The 16,737-nt window shown below is 44.1% G+C and overlaps 1 protein-coding gene across 6 annotated transcripts in view; it reads right to left on the bottom strand.

Annotated features, from left to right (window-relative positions):
- Positions 1 to 16,474, bottom strand: part of KAT2B (lysine acetyltransferase 2B) — a 942,804-nt gene extending 926,330 nt beyond the window's left edge. For 3 of the 6 annotated variants that reach the window (XM_069648870.1, XM_069648876.1, XM_069648873.1), the window contains exon 1: positions 15,701 to 16,467. In XM_069648870.1, coding sequence (XP_069504971.1) covers positions 15,701 to 15,991 — 291 coding nt within the window. In that variant the 5' untranslated portion in view covers positions 15,992 to 16,467. Of the gene's footprint in view, positions 1 to 15,700 lie in introns of all 6 variants that reach the window. The other 3 variants (XM_069648872.1, XM_069648875.1, XM_069648874.1) reach the window with 3 other exon arrangements.
- Between the last annotated feature and the right edge of the window lie 263 nt (positions 16,475 to 16,737).

Genomic DNA, 16,737 nt, shown 5'->3' on the forward strand with positions numbered 1-16,737 from the left:
AATAGCTGCAATATTTCCCTTTATCTTAAATGCCAAACTCCTATTATCTAATCAGATTACCCAAGACCTACCATATCACCAAATAACTTTCTAAAAACTCATTACAGCTGTTGGCTAAACCAATTGATTTCGTGAATCCCCCATACCCTTTAATATAGAGGTTTCAAAACGGTGCATGCTGTCAGTAGTCTGTTTGTTTCAACTTCTGTTAAGCAGTGCCTACACATTGCATCTTGTTCTGCTCTATTCCACTTGTTCATATATTCTTTTGACCCCAGGATATTAAACCTAAGTTGCATCGTGAATCTCCGGAGTGCTGGATTGGACCATTTTAATAGGTAACTCCTGCCTATTTGTCAAGCATTTTTTTCACTTGCAGCCTTACATTTATAAAGCAAAGCAAAAGTACCAATATTACGGGGGAAACAAACAGCACAGGGGGCACCTCTCACACCGGAAACAGGCATCGTTAGAGTGCTTGCTTCAGTTTAGCTCTTAAGGCGCTCACACTACCAGCTGACTCTTAACGTGCAAATATTACATGCATCTCAAGTTGTTCAATGTCACCTGTTAGCGGTCCATCCAAACAATCCTGGCACATATAGTTCTGCACCAATTGTGGAATACGCATGCAGTATGGATACAAGAATGCAAAGAAACAAGCAAAGCAGGGTACTGGCATGGTGTCTCTGCTTCACAACTGCCATACAAAGCAAGTAGGAGGCACTGGGGAAGTAGCTGACTAGAGGCCACTCTTTGCTTTTCAGATAATACACTTTGCATTTGATTATGTGTTACCCCAAACCTATGGGAAAAGAAAACATACATGTGCCAGAGTGCAAACGGCTGATGGCTGATAAGCCACGGCTGGTTGGAGGTGCCAGACATGTCATGGAACCACTTTGCAATACTAGTCTAAAAGCTAAGTTGGAACTAAGTCGCCTCTCTGAAGTAGATCTATCAGGCTGTTCAATGCCAAGTGTGAGTTACTCCAGCAGACAGTCCAGGCCTCCAGGCCCACATCACCCTGCAAACCTGCTCGTTGCAGTCCTGAATTTCTAATGTAAAAATTATAATTCACTTCTTGGTGCTCAACCAACAGGACCGGCAGAACATCTGAAACCTGACATGAGACATCACAGGAGCTCGGTTCCTGCATATTTTTCAGAAATTAATTTAAACCACGCAGATGTTGTTAGATGATCTAACAGTGGGCAGAACTTAAGTACGTAAACAGTAATGTTTTTGGCTACTACTATGGGCCTGATACAAAAAGCATGTTTCACTGTAGGGGTCCAATTGAAAAACGTTTCGTGAATCAGGCCTTATGTGTCTAAAAAATACATCTTATATCTCTTAGCCACATTTGTCTGGAAATGTGGACAGAATGCCTGATGCGCAGAGGTCGAAGTGGGCGGCAGTGGCTGGGAGCGGTGCTCCTCTACTTTTTTTTAATTAAGTTGCTTTTATTTAAACAATAAATCGTACGGTAATGGCTTAGTTTTAAAGTAAAAGTGTAGGAAGAAGTTAAAACTTGCACTTCAGTACATTGCACTGAACGTTCCCTTAAACAGCAGGCGCGTTGTTAAGTGACTTCAATTCAGCAATCCCACTAAGTCAGTGCCTCCTCTGGGACGCCCAAGGGAAGCCCTTATTTATATATTTTAATGACAAGTTATACTCTGGATGATAAACCCTTATATAACACCCCTCTCTTTGAATCCCCCTGACCTCACTGAGCCAAGAAGTAGGTGTGTTTTGCAATTTAAAAGATTTATTGGAAAAATTAAACAATATATATATATATATCACACTTTTATGAATAAATTAATATTTGATAGCAGACTTAGGCATATGACAGTGATCAACAATGAATGATGTTACACTAGCACACTGATTGAATTACTGAGGAGTTGGTATAGAGAGGATAAGGTAGCTGAGAATACTTTTATGATTTCAAGGAAATGCAATGATGAATAAAATGCAGTACAGAAATAACTGATAGGGTTTCACAAGAGCTAATATGTTCCCTTTTCCCCTGGTGGCAATTCACACCCCCCCATGCGATATAAGGAGATGGAAGGGGAGCACAAAATTTTCAGGAATACAAACAAAATGCAATACAAAGTTCCAGTTCCCCCCAGCAAGCTTAGAGGAAAACAGGTATGATTTTAAAGCAGGCAAATCCTTTTAAATGTGGTGGCAATGAAGTAAAATATGCTAAAAATGCTTTAAATTCCCTATAGGAGGTTCAGGGTAGGTGATAGCTATTTAAGATTAGTTCAAGTCACACTTGCGATGCTCAATGAGGGATTAACAGGTTGAAAACAAATTTTAGCAGTTCAAGCAAAAGCGGCTATTTTGACAGGAGCTAATTTGGACCAAATCGCAAATCGCAGCACTTTTTCCGAGTGCGTCGAGCGCGATTACGGAAAAACTATAAGGAATAGAAAGTCGGTTTTAGGCTTGTTGGAAAGCTAATAACGGGCCATTTATAATGTGCCCATTATTACCTCCCTTCCCATTCCCATTGAGCCCTATGGGAATGGCACCTTCAAGGAGAAATTACTGGGTCCTCCAATGTTGGAATGACCCGGTAGTATTGGAGCCCGGTTTGGAGGCAGCCATGGTGCTAATAGCACCATGGCTGCCTCCAACCTCGTAATGAGGCCCTATTTCTTTTATGGTTCAAATCCCTACACATTGTTTAGCTTTAGTTGTGAGGGCAAGTATAGATTTTGGACACAGCTTTTAAGTTGAGCTTTCTGACTCAAACTTACCTCTGTTTCTTTAGGTAGGGAAATCCCACCTTAGAATAGGGCAAGTTAGACATTCAACCATCCTGATATTTATGTTAAATAAAATACTTTGAATTGTTAATCTGTTGTCTGTGTGTTGCTTCATGATATCTTCACACATGCCGTTGGTTGTTTATGTTTTAAGCTTGTCCAAAAATGTTTTTGTAATATTAAAGGTTTCATGAAAATAAAAGTCAAAAACAACTTCCACTAAAAAACATATTGATTTACTTTCAACCTCAAAAACTTTTGTCCCTGGACAGAATAGAATGCTGGGCAATGACAAATATGACACATTTTAAAGTTAACAAAAACAGAAGGAAATTTAAACTGATGATCATGTGTGAAACAATAGCTACAATAACTTTCGGTTTCTAATGCACAGAACTAGAAGTTGGCGCTCAGAATGGTAACAGTAGATACTTCAAACTTTTCAGTAATTTTTGTTTTACCCTGAAAATGAAAAGAGGATACTTTGAGCAGTAGCTAAAAGCAGCTCCAACGTATCCAGCATTACCTATTACGAAGGAGATACCTCTGGAGAAGGAGGAGCTAGTATCAAGCAAGTTGCAAACCTAATTTCCATGTGAGAAGCAAACTATATCTGTTGGTCCATTATATGTGACCCATTATGTTTGAAACGTCTTCTGGATATGTGCTAATTAAGCAATATGACCCGAGCGGCTGGGGCATTACCAACTCAAGTAATGCCCCGGGGCTCATAGTTATAGGTCCGAGCAAAGCCTGAGTCGGTAATGACCCCACCGCGAGGGTCATGTTGCTTTTAGTACCCCGGCCCGCAAGATCTGCGTGACCGGGGCACTAAAAGCATTTTTTTCTGTCCCGAAACGCAGCGTTTTGGGAGAGAAAAAAAAAAACAAGAAAATAGTCCGCTTTCCCTTTCCATGGTGGCCATTGGGAGTGGACGTGCTGGGAACAGAAGTGTTTCCAGCGCGTCTGCTTCCGAAAAAAAAGGAGAAGAAGGTAAGTGGGGTTGGGAGGGCTGAAGGAACGACGAAAAAAAAAAGAAAAAAAAAAAAACTACCTGCTTTCCTGGCGGGGGACGATGGAAGCCTCCAGCCGTGCGGAGGCGCGGAGCGGGGATGGCCCCGCTTCAAGCCTCCTCATTGGCTGAGGGGCTGCCACGACCCTGCCATAGACAAAGAGGCTGGAATCCCGCGTAGTATCGAGGGATTTTCGGCCGGGTAACGACCCGGCGAGAGCCAATCAGAATGTATGTTGCATTCTGCTTGACTGTCGGCAGGTACTAATTCTTCTTCAGACACATTCCCAAACACTCAGAGATAGTGTCACATAGGTATGTTTGTATATCACCAGTGGGACTGGGGAGTCAATGGTATCTTTTGGTCGCTGTCCAGATAAGCAGGCCCTTGCAGTCTACACAAGAACAACATAAGTAGACCCCCAATCTGAAACTTCAGAAAAATGTGCAGCCCTGCGCCCAGCAATCTAGACGCAGGATGGAAAGCTCCACTTTGATGGGTTACTTTGATGAAAGGATTTAATCTTTTTAGCAAAACAAAATTCATACATCAATCAATATATATAAAGAACAAGCAGACTCATATGACAGGGATGCAAACAGAATTTAATCTTGCTATCCGTGCCTTGGAGAGAAAAACAAATCTTTGTATTCAAACAGTCGAGTGACAATGTACACAAAACAATTCTACAAAACACAGGGAGGGAAGAGCCCCCGGCCCTCAACCTTACACTCATAGCAATCACGTCACATTCACACCCATCATACTCAACATACACAAAAAGAATACAATGTAATGACACAACAAACACAAGATTGTGAACAAATGAACTAGGTGGCAACCAATAATTAGTGATATGTACAATTAATATACTTCACGCCAGCAAACCTAAGGCTTAACAGTTTACAAAGGTGAATGTATAGGTCTCACTGGTGGGACTGAACAAATGAGGAAATTTCATATGAGAGAAATAAAAAGGACAAAGCAGTAATCTCATGGCTCCCAGATTGATGAACTGTCGACTCGAGGTGTGAGCTAACCCGGTTCCAGCGTAAACTGGGACCGGCCTTCCTCAGGACAGCATGTGTGGAGGTTGGGGGATTCTTGTTTCCTACGGACCATCCAGCCCGGACACTTCCTAGGACTGCTAGTGCGGACTGCTAGTGCGGGCTGCAATTGATGAAGCCGTTCTCAAAGGACATCACCTCCACTGTAGAGTGTAGTTGTCCAAATGGTGTGGATCCCTGTGGACAACTGCCTTTCATTAGCGCACAAACGAGTTTATAGCTGGCTGCTCCGGTGCAGCAGTAAATTCCAATGTTCCCTTGGAGGTGAAGTAAGTTCCTACGCCTGCTGGATATAAACAGTCTACATGCAAGTATTATATAGCTCTAGCTCCTCGCCATTCAGAACCCTTCTTATGGGCCTAATCTGTAACCAAGTACTCATTGTGTAGATCTGTAGCGCCGAGTTATCTGACAAATGATAAGGTACAATTATTAATAATTTGAGATTGCTGGCAAAGAGCATTCCTGTTTCTGTTTTAAAGGGATAATATGGAGGCAGAAAACTCCACTATTAATGTAACTGTGTTTCATAGTGTGATTAGGGCACCAGAAGGGGCTCTACAGGGATCAATTGCCCTTGAGCAGTTTTTTGTTTCCTTTCCATGGATTACTTATAGTTTATTATTTCTGTGGGTTTCTGCTGGTGAATAGAGCCCATATACAAATGTTACTGACTGGTTAGTAAGAACAAATCATGTTTGAATACCTGTTTATCCATTTAAATCAGAGGCCCTGGATGTCCTGATATCAAGGACAGGCTTTAGGCCAAATCGAGGTACATAAATGGCACTAATGGGGGTTAAATATATTCTCCTAAAGATCTCTTATGAAGGACACAAGATCATGTTGATGCTCATAGGTCTCTCCGCAGAATGTGACACCCTGTTGAATCGCCTATGGGTGTCCACTGCATTATCTGAGTCTGCAGAGAACTTATTCAAGTCATTCCTGCCAGATAGAATAGGGTAAAATTAATGGACGGTTCCTCGCATCCAGGGGTTGAGGGCTGTGGAGCACTGCACGGATTGTACACATCAGGATTGCTTTTTATATGTATTTCAAACCTCTGCACAACCTTTTGATCGCTGGGGTGTTTAAATTAGCCATCTCATACAGTGATAATACTGCTTTTATTCAGAACATTGCAGGATGAATGTCAGCTAATTGGTTGGGTCTTAATGAAAGACAGAAATCTTGTTCATCCCATCGTCTCATTATTTTTTTGTAAACTATTATTATGGTATTTATTGGGCGCTGACATCGCTTTGAAAAGCAATGGAGCACTCTACAGAGTTATAAAACAATACAGATGCATAACAGAACACCTTTCAGAGACAACAACAGAACAGATGTACAGTGGGGGGTACGATACAGGGGGGCACAGAGGAGGGGTACAGCTGTACAGGGTGGGGCGTAAGTGAGGGGCGGGCAGCGTGTAGTGAGTCAGGAGGCACCGGGGGAGACGTGACGGCCTAGGTGTTGAGGAGGAGACTCCTTGAAGAGGTGGTACTTGAGTTCTTTTCTGAATTGTAGGAGCATGGAGCAAATCTGATGCTGACGGGTAGGAGGTTCCATAGTCTGGGGCATAGGCAGAGAAGACTTGTTTTCTGGTCCTTTCCTTTTTGCAGCAGCGAATTTCAAGTCTGCATGTGTCCTGGCTTCTGGTAGTGCGCTGTCCGCTGTAGATGCTGAGATTCTCAGAGAGGAAGCTGGGTGACTTGAGGGCAACAGCCTTATAGATGATGCAACAAGACTTGAAGGTTTTTCGTGCGTGCAGTGGGAGCCAGTGAAGATTGATGAGGGCTAGGGTGTTGTGTTTGAATCTGTGTAGACCCTTGAAGAGGCTTGCGGCCACATGTAGGACACTCCTCAGGGACATAAGGGAGGACGATGTGAGGCCTTTGAGGAGAGCATTGCACCTATACAGATGGGATAGGATCAGTAATTGAACGATGGGTCTAAAGCTGTCCGGAGGGAAGAAAGGCTTGACTTTCCGCAGGAGGAAGAGCTGATGCCAAGCTGTCTGAGTTTTCTTAGCTATGTTTGCCTTGAAGGAGAGGCGTATGTCAATGTGAAAACCGAGGGACTGGGAGCACATGGTGAGCTCAGGAGTCCCTCAGGGTTCATGGTTGATCGTCAGATCAGTATGTCTGGGTGTTCAGTGTTGTAGTGAGGAGTAGGAATTCAGTCTTGCAGGGGTTGAGCTTTAGGGATGCACTGGACATCCAAAACTAGATCAGAGGCAGTTTTTGAACCTGTGTGTCATCAGCGTATTGGTGGATGTGGATATTGTGTGTGGCTAAGAGGGCTCCAAGCGGCTCCATGTATAGATTGAAGATCACTGTGGAGAGGATGGAACCCTGCGGGATTCCATAGGTGACAGGTAGCATTGGCGATCTTGAGGAGTCCATCTTAACAAATTTCTGGTGGTTGGCGAGGTAGGAATTGAACCAGCGTAGGACAAGATCGCTGATCCCCATACGCTGATGTATGGAGGTCTGTGAGCGCATGGTGATCTATTGTATCGAAAGTGTCAGAGAGGCCGAGTAGAACCAGAAGAAGTCAATTGACATATGAATCTGTAGATAGCATGCTATCCAAAAGACGTGGGCCTCCAAATGAGTTACCTTTTTTTTTGATACACCAGACCCCACGCCCCATTAGTCATTGAAGCCCTGCAGCGTTAAGGCCTGGATTCACTGTTTGGCTGCTGTCTGGCTGCTCTGGGAAACCGTGTGTTGCTGTGCCTTTAAGAACCAAAGGCTTCCTGCTACGCAATGTGCTCCTATAAAACTGTGATTACTTCGCCCTTGCGGCGTGAAGCCCTGGAGTGGTAAAGGCTGGATTCACTGTTTGGCTGCTGTCTGGCTGCTCTGGGAAACCGTGTGTTGCTGTGCCTTTAAGGACCAAAGGCTTCCTACTACACAATGTGCTCTTATAAAACGGTGATTACTTCGTCCTTGCAGCGTGAAGCCCTGGAGTGTTAAGGGTTGGATTCACTGTTTGGCTGCTGTCTGGCTGCTCTGGGAAACCGTGTGTTGCTGTGCCTTCAAGGACCAAAGGCTTCTTGCTATGCGACGTGCTCCTATAAAACTGTGATTACTTCTCCCTTGCGGTGTGAAGCCATGGAGTGTTATGGGCTGGATTCACTGTTTGGCTGTTTGGGTGGACGGAGGACGGCCAGACATTGTGATGTTATCCTTAGAGTAACGCTTACCGTAATATACAGGACACGCCTCTCTCACCAATCATCTAGTGAAGCCGCAAGCAAGGAGGTGTCGGAGTCGCCCGATCAGCAAATGGCAAGGTAAGCGGCTTTGTGCTTCTCCACACTAAAAACGAAACTTCTTTGATCAATAGGTCACAATCGCATCAAAAGCCTGCGCTGCAACCACTTAGGGGTGATCCCTTGCTTGGGGCCTTGACCGATTCAGACTGGGGAGCGAGCTTAACTGGGTGTCGGAAGCATTGTCACTCAGCATAGCTCGCCAAGTTTAATGTTATTCTGACTGATAAATATCTTGAGCAGGATCAGTCGACGGGTCGGCATTGAATCAGCGAGCAGTGCCTTCTAGTCCTGTTTGAAGAACTCCAGTTTTTGGTGTGAACTGAATCTGTCCTATCTGGGGTGGTTTGATCGCTGTACCGGAAGTCGAATCAGCTATGGAGCCAGTAAAGCAAACTGGGGCCCGGACGCACCTCCAATACAAATGGGCAGCGTTGGACTGGAAACCTCCCTCTTAAATCCAAGATTGGAATCTCTCAATCGATCCCAGGATCAAGGTTGTGAAGAGAGCCTTGGATCATTTACTCAAACAGAAACACCTAGTGGAGACAATCAATACGCTAATGCAAAAATGAATGTCAGCCCAAACAAGGGTAGCAATACTAACACTGACACCATTAATGGAAAAGAACTTTCTGCATTCTCTAACTCGTAATTAGCAGCAAAATTTGCGGATGATTTGTCCGCACTTGCAGAAAAAATAAATAGCCAAAGAAGGAAAAGTTTGTCCTTTAATAAAGACAAACCTGAGACGCTCGACAACCCCCCAGAGGTCAATAACTAAATTATTACCAGGGAAGAAATGGAGACCTCCAAAGGGGAGTGTCCACCAATAGATCCCACATTAATAAGGAGTGTCCCATTGCTATCACTGGGCCAAATGTTAGAGAACCCAACCAGATTGAGGGAGAGTGTACACTCCGATGCGACACCCTCTGTGTTCGACCTGAGCAATGGACTCATCTGAGTAGTACTTAGAAAGGAAGAAGATCAAGAAGGAGGGCCTGTCAACTGCGGGCTGTACAAGCCTGCAAAATACAGTAATGACAGCTTTAACGATCTCCCTAGCTCCATTCTGTAGGTTATATGAGTCCGTCCACTCAACAATGCAGGAGCAGGTCACTTCAATACAAGTGTGGCAGGCGAAATGGATTAATATGAAGGATTTAACGAAAAAATTGGAAGATCGACGCGACGTAGAACCAATGGCAAATAAGACTCTGCAATTTAGCCAGAAGTGAATTGAATGATAAAATGCTTTTAATGACGGCTCTCCTAGAAGATGGTAAATGGATGAGAGCCCATTGGAAAGCGGCTGATCAACTTTGCAGGGAGACTATGGTTTCCCCGGCAAGTAACTTGGAAGAAGTTACACATGAGGTACCAAAAGTGTTGATTGAACTAACGGATAAATCTGCAGAATGCCTCAAAAAACAAAATAACGCCTTCTCAATTTGTAATACCCATTTAATTGGAGCTGCAAAGAATGAGGGTACTAGAGGAAAGAAAAGGAAGAGTGAGGCTATATTGGAGAAAAAGCAAAAACATATGAAAGCTGTTCCAAGGAAAAAAATGGTTGGCTCAAGAGCATTTCTACGGAATATCCCAAATCCATCCTTGGCCCCTCCGACAGTGGCCTCAAAAAAAGCCAGATAAGAACTGAATTTGAATCAAGATCCACTATGTATGTCGGATACAAATGTAGTTACAAGTGTAAACACAGATGACAACAGTAACGATCTATCATTTTAAAAAAAGGGTGGTCTAAGTGACCTGGTGGAATTTTTTACTGCACTTCCCCCCCTCCCCTTCCCCTTGCACTTTCCCCCCCCCCCCACCCCTGCACTTGCGCGATCTGAATGACACCTGGCCTAGTAGGATTGTTTGTTTTGTCTCCCCTTGTTCCTCCCCTCCCTGCCTCGTCGCGCCTTGAAACACCTGTGTATAGGCGCGTTACAAATACCATATCATATCATATCATATCATAATCGAAGAAGAAGATGCGCAATGGAATAATATAAGTGCTTCTGATTGGCAGGAGATAGATAAGCAAGAAGAGCTAATCTGCCCAAAGCAAAAAGAAACAATGGAAGATAAAAGGAAGAAGGAAGATCAAATAAGAATTTGAGAACTGGAAAGCGGGAAGCAACAATCCAGGGAAAGACCACAAAATCGAAGGTCTATAAAAATAGGGATGAAGGAAAAAAACGGAATCCCAATCAAGAAAAAGGGTTTAAATTAAACCAAAATTCGATTTACGAGAGAAACCAAAATGTAACCTCCAGGAATAATTGAAATAGTGATCTGAGGTTAACTCTGGTTAGACGATCCAATGATAAATCGTTACTCCTGAACAGGAGTAATGTGATGAAGCTAATCCGACATGTGCCAGCAATACGGCACATTACATCTGAGGACATCAGAGTGGTAGAATTTGTGTCAGAAGATAGGGGTGATAGAGTAATCTTGCATTTAAAATCCAGCAATATTAAAGATGCTCTATTGAAACAAAAGGAACGATTATTGGCTTTGGGGTACGTCCTAAAGGGATATGTGCAAATACCAGTAAAGGGAAAAAAGACATGGAAAAAATATCCCCCAGGGCAATTACCCTAAAATAGCCCCAATTGTACTCGTGCAACCCAAGAAAAAAGACAATGAAGATGAAATGTCAAAATCAAGTCTTCCATTGTCCAAAAAAGCAATATCAGAATTAGGCAATTTAACAATTCGGAATGAAGATTGCTTAAAAATCGATCAGTGAAATTCTAATAAAAAAAGGAAATCGACCCATGAGAACCAGGATTGGTCTTGGATAGCGGAAAGTCTAATGAGAAGAAATGTGTAGACTTTGGAAAACGCATTGGATGAGGAGTTAAAAGTGTTTTGTTGGAATACCTGGGGTTTTGAATTTCTGTTTACCAATAAAGACCACATTCTTGGGAGATTCAATATTATATGCCTCCAAGAGACGTGGCTGATGGAAAAGCCTGCATGCGACGGCTATGAGGTCTATTGGAACTCGGCATTGAAGGGGATTCGTGGGAGACCTACTACGGCCTATTGATGCTGATAAAGGTTGATGGTGGTATAAAAGTGATCTCTCACTCCACTCCTAACTCCTACAACCAGATATTGGAAGTGGAAAGATCTTCGGAATTGGGTTTATCCAAATTGCTACTGATCAATTTATTTAGAGGAATGAAAGGTCTAGCGATTGAGAGCTGGATGAAAATGATTGTGGAGAGAATGGACTCTTTTTTGATAGAGGGCAGTAATTGTGAAATCTTAATTTGTGGAGACTTTAACTTCTGCCTCTGGTCAAAGGAGGGTATCCTTATTTGCCATGAAAATTTACAGGGGTTAGCCATGAGATGGATGAATGAGATGGGATCACACAACATGGAACTGTTCAACGGTTCACATGTGGGTTATCAGCCAGGGAGAAATATCTGGAGAAACGGAATACAGGCAGCATGCCTGGATTTCTGTGTAATTTCTTCTGCTTTGGGGCAATTGATATCAAAATTTGAGGTGATCCCTGTGTGCCAGAGTGATCATGATCTGCTTGCTATTACCAACCAGACCCCCGTGGTTAAGACCATGACAACTCTGATGCTTCCCATTGAAATCAATGAAGGTTTGAATAGATCAATAATTCCATTGGCCGTAACTCCGCTTTTGGCAGAATGGCTTGAACAAGAAATATTCATGGACTGTGACAGGCTTTATAAAAAAATGGCTTAAAAGGAAACTCTGATATAGCCCGAATACATCCATATGACACAGAATTAGTAAAACGGCGCCAGGTCTATCGGGCAGAGGTTAGGAAATTAAAACGGAGTAATCTCCCGCAATCGAAGGTTCTTCTTTAGAAAAGTAGCCAAACGTACAAGAACTGGGTGAAGAGTCATATGGGGGATATTAAAGCAAAGAGATGTGGAAAAAATTCTATGTACTATCTGTAGTAATAACTCCCGTAATTTATGGGAGTTAATTAATAATATTGGCGGCAGCAAAAAACATCACTTATTTGGGGGAGTGTCTGAAGAATATACCAAAGTGTGTATGGCCAGGGCTACTAATCAGTTAAAATTGAGAGAGAGGGTGGGTAAATGGCTGGCGATTTAAATTTGACAAAAAAGATCTGTTAATTATGATTAAGAAGCTCAGTACATCTGAAGCTGCTGGGCCGGATGGGGTGCCTAACAGTGAGATGAAGAGAAACCCGGAAGCATGGGCTAATTTTGCCTTTGCTCTATTCTCCCAGATAATGTTAAATCGTAACATTCCTAAATCCTGGCGAGAAGGGTGGGTGGTTCCTATATTCAAGAAGGGCGATAGGACAGACCCACAGAACTATCGTCATATCGCCCTCTTGGATTCGGTTGGAAAGCATTTTGCCTCACTTATACTCCGGGAACCTAAATAGGTGGGCTCTCTCAAAGGGAATCTTAGACCCCAGAATGGCCAGCTTCCTAACGCGGGTGGGGACGCAGTTGAATCTCTTTGTTTTGAATCTTCTCAAGAGGAGAGCGTTTGCCAATAATACCACAATCTTTATGGCTTTTCTAGATTTGCACCAAGCTTTTGATAGAGTAGATCGAAATCGCTTGTGGGCAAAATTGAAAGCATGAGATTGCCCAACTGACATCAAAAAGGCAATTCAAGCCTTATACTCCAGGACTTCCATCAGGATCAGATTGGGCCGTGATGGAAAATGTGGACCTTCAGGGGATTAAAACAAGGGTGGGCGCTGGCCCCAATTCTATTCTGTCTGTATCTATCCGATTTAGGCATCTCTCAAAATATCATTCGTGCCTTCCCATCAAAAATTAATGGAAGTGATTTGGCATGGTTACTTCATGCAGACGACATTGTCTTCTTAGATCTAACAGAAATCGGTCTGCAAAGGAGAATAGTTGCCTTTAATGAACCTAAACATCAATGGTATGAAAATGAATGTAGGAAAGTCTCAGATTATGGCTATACCAGCAGCCAGGAAAAGGAAGATTACAGCGTTCTCTTGGAAGGTTGGTAATCTGCGTATGGAAGTTGTGGATGCAATTACATATTTGGGTGTGAAAATTAACAGAAATACAAACGAAAGCCCCCGGGCATCTTGGCTGAAATTAAAACTTGTAGCTCTTACGAACCAAGTAATTGCCATCGACAGACGATATGAGGCCTTTTCTATGCTACCGCTTTTAAGGTTCTACCGCCAAAGGGTTATACAAGTTCTTACCTATGGGGTGGAAACTTTACCGAACCTAAACAAAGACATTTGGCCACAAATGGAAGGCCATTTTTGGCGGAAAATATTAAGGCTACCTACCTGCTTATGAACAGCTAAAATCTGCTATGAATTAAGATTATCATCAATGGCATCCATCGTTCTGTGGAAGGAAATTTCTTTCTTCAGGAAATGTATTATGCAAGAACCGGCCTGTTCATATTCTATATTATGCTTAGAAGGGGATGTTAAGGAAAAACTACTGCCAAATTGGTATGTCGATATGACAGAGATCTTAGAGCTCTTAGAGGTGGACTTGGTCCTGTTAAAGGAAACCCCGTTAAAGGTGAAATTGGGCCTGGAAAGAGCCGAATGGATTCAAACTATTGAAGCAAGGCCTATTCTACCTGACACCTTTAAATGGTGGCTAGAGAAGAGAGCTTTAAATGAAACCCAGAATATCTATGTAAGTTTCCAACCTCATTCTACAGAGATTTACTTCTTCGGTGTAGAATGAATATTATGCCAACAAGAGAAATTCATTCAAGCGTCGACAAAAGGGGATCGTAATTAATAACTGTCGATTCTGCAATAAAAAGGAAGTGACAGAATCCCTTTACCATATAGCTATGGTCTGTGAAAACCTTAATCTTAAAAGAGCAGCATATATGAGAGAGTTTAGGAGGGGAACTCTAACCTCGGAGGATTATTGGGACCGGATCCTGAATGGCCATCAAAAAGGCCCGACCTTGGAAATGCTGAAATTTATAAACGCTATGTTAAACTAAGAAAAATAGGAAAGAACAATAGGTGTATAATGGGGAAATTTGTTGTATAGGGGGTCTGGTGTCGGAGAGGGAATATGCAGAAGGTGACGATACTGGTTGAAAGTGGAGAATGATGGAAGGAGGAGTTTTGGATCTCCTTGTGTAACTGTTAAAGGTTCCGCTTGTACTAGAAATTGTATATGTTGTTTCAATTTTTTTTCAGTCTGAAACCAATAAAACTTTTTTTAAAATGTTTAAAAAATGTGTCATTGTGTAGTTATTTATTGGTAATGATTATCACCATATTGATAGCCTGCCACCTTGCAAGAGGACTGCAGCACAGTTCATCAATAGACAGCTCCTCGCCTTAAGTTGCAAGCGCAGTACAACAACGCTTCCCTCGATTTCTTTTAGTTTCTCGCATCACAGGTGAATGATTCAGTGGTAGTTTCTCTCCTTGATAAAAGAAAATGCCCCAATGTTTCACTGTGCACCTTGGGTACATCATTATTCAAGATGTACAAACAGTCCTCCCCTTACTGGTGGAATTCAGTGCATTGCCACAACTCTTACGGATTGTTTAAAGTTCCCTGCAGTCTTTGTCTTGCAGTCAAACTATGCCCCAACTTGCAATCGGTTATCTCAATACTGATTTGATAGTTCTTCACCTTGCATAAAAAGCACCTGACTTATCTAACTATACCCCATTTATGGGTGGACTTTTGATCCTCTAACGTACATGTGCAGTACATCCTTATTGGTGGATCAAGGGCGTTTTGATCACATGTTCATCACATTGCAAGCTGGATACAAAACTCCCCAGGTTCTACCGATTTACTCTAGATCATTCCAATACAATACTGGTCCGTTTTTAATAGTCCCTGTCCTAATATAGCAGGCAGAGTACACCACTGATTCTTGCACCCTAATCACTTTGCTGTGTAGACGCTAGCTTTTCCTTCACTCTAGATATTTGTCCACCTTGTATGAGCACTAGATCATGACATCAGATTAATGGGAGTACGTTGGTTGTTCCTTACTTTGCAGGCAATAAACAACTACGTTTGTCACACATTGCCTCATCGGAAAATATACACAAATTATCATTAGTGTCCTTAACTTGCTGGAAAAGTATATCTATTCAGCTAATTTCTATGTACCCTACACTGTCTCATTAGTGGCGGGTTATTGATAGTTTCTCATTTTATGGGTAATATGCATGTCATATTACCTCATTAGGTACAGGTTATTTTGATTGGCAATGGCATTGTACAATATTTGCTTACTGAAGAGATTGTCCATGATCTATGAGTCGTTTTATCACTTGACAGAGTATATCTTACATGTTTCTGCATGACACATCATGAATGTTGCAGGAAACATACAATGGATTTGCACATATTAGAGATATATTCCCAATAACTCAATTTGCGGACTTCACTGTCTGATACCCTCACATTTTACAGGCATTTTTCATGTTGCTGGGGCGCACCCCCCAGCTCTGCCCCTTTATGCGAGAGCATGAATTATTCATAAACGGCTCACCTTGCAGGCCGAGTAGACCCCCAGCTTCTCCAGTTTCTTGCCCCAGAGGCCCGAGCGCAGCTGCGCCTTCTTCTGTGCGATGCGGCCAGGCCCGGGCCCTACCGCTCCGGCTGCGGCCGCGGGCGCCGGGCTGTCGTGGCCCCCAGCGGCGGGCGCCGCGGCGCAGGCCAGGGCCGGCGAACCTTGCAGGGCGCCCGCCGCCGCCGCCGCGGCTGAGGCCAAGAGCTGGGCACCCCCGCCGGCTCCGGCCTCCCCGGCGGCTGGCACCACTACCCCCGGAGCTTCGGCCATGGCCGCTGTGTGCCTGCCTCAGAAGGAGCCGCCGCAGCCGCCGCCCTGCCCGCGCTCGCCCCGCGGGGGCTGCCTGTCAGAGTCACGGAGGCCGACCATCCTGGGGTGGGCTCAGCAGCCTCTCACCGGGAGGGGGAGACGGGAAAGCGGCCTGGCGCGGCCCTGCACCTGCTCACAGCCCCCCCGCATCACCCTGCCGCCGCCAGTCCGCAGGCCGCCTCCTCGCTCGTGCCCACGGCCTGCACACACCCGCCCGCCGCCCGCCCGGCAGCAGCCTCTTCCCCAGCCGAGCTGCGCACCGCTCCGCTGCCCTGATGAGCACTCTGCCTTCTCCCCAGTACCCTCCCGAGCCCTGCCTCTCGCCACCTCCTCTCACTCTCCTGGGCCCTGCCTCTTGTCACACACCCACGCCTGCTCGCCAAGGGCCGTGCCTCCCGTCCAATATTACACCTGCCTCCTTGGGGTTGCCCTGGGCCTGTCACTTCTCGCCACTGCCGATGGATGTCTGCCAGAGATCTCACACCTCTTCACCCACTAATAGGGCACGGTCCCTCTTCAGCGCCTCTCCAGGATCCTGCCTCTTGCCAAACACCTACCCTTGTATTCTGCCTGATATCACACAGGCTACTTCTCCAGAGCCATGACACTTCTGAGTTGGTCACTGCTTCTTCTCTTCAGCCCCTGCCAGGTAACAACAACTTTAGGGTCTTATCCCTCCACATGACTCTGCCTATTAGTTTAGTTTA

This window comes from Ambystoma mexicanum, chromosome 2q, assembly GCF_040938575.1.
Source record: "Ambystoma mexicanum isolate Mex_15411 chromosome 2q, UKY_AmexF1_1, whole genome shotgun sequence".
Classification (NCBI taxonomy): domain Eukaryota; kingdom Metazoa; phylum Chordata; class Amphibia; order Caudata; family Ambystomatidae; genus Ambystoma; species Ambystoma mexicanum.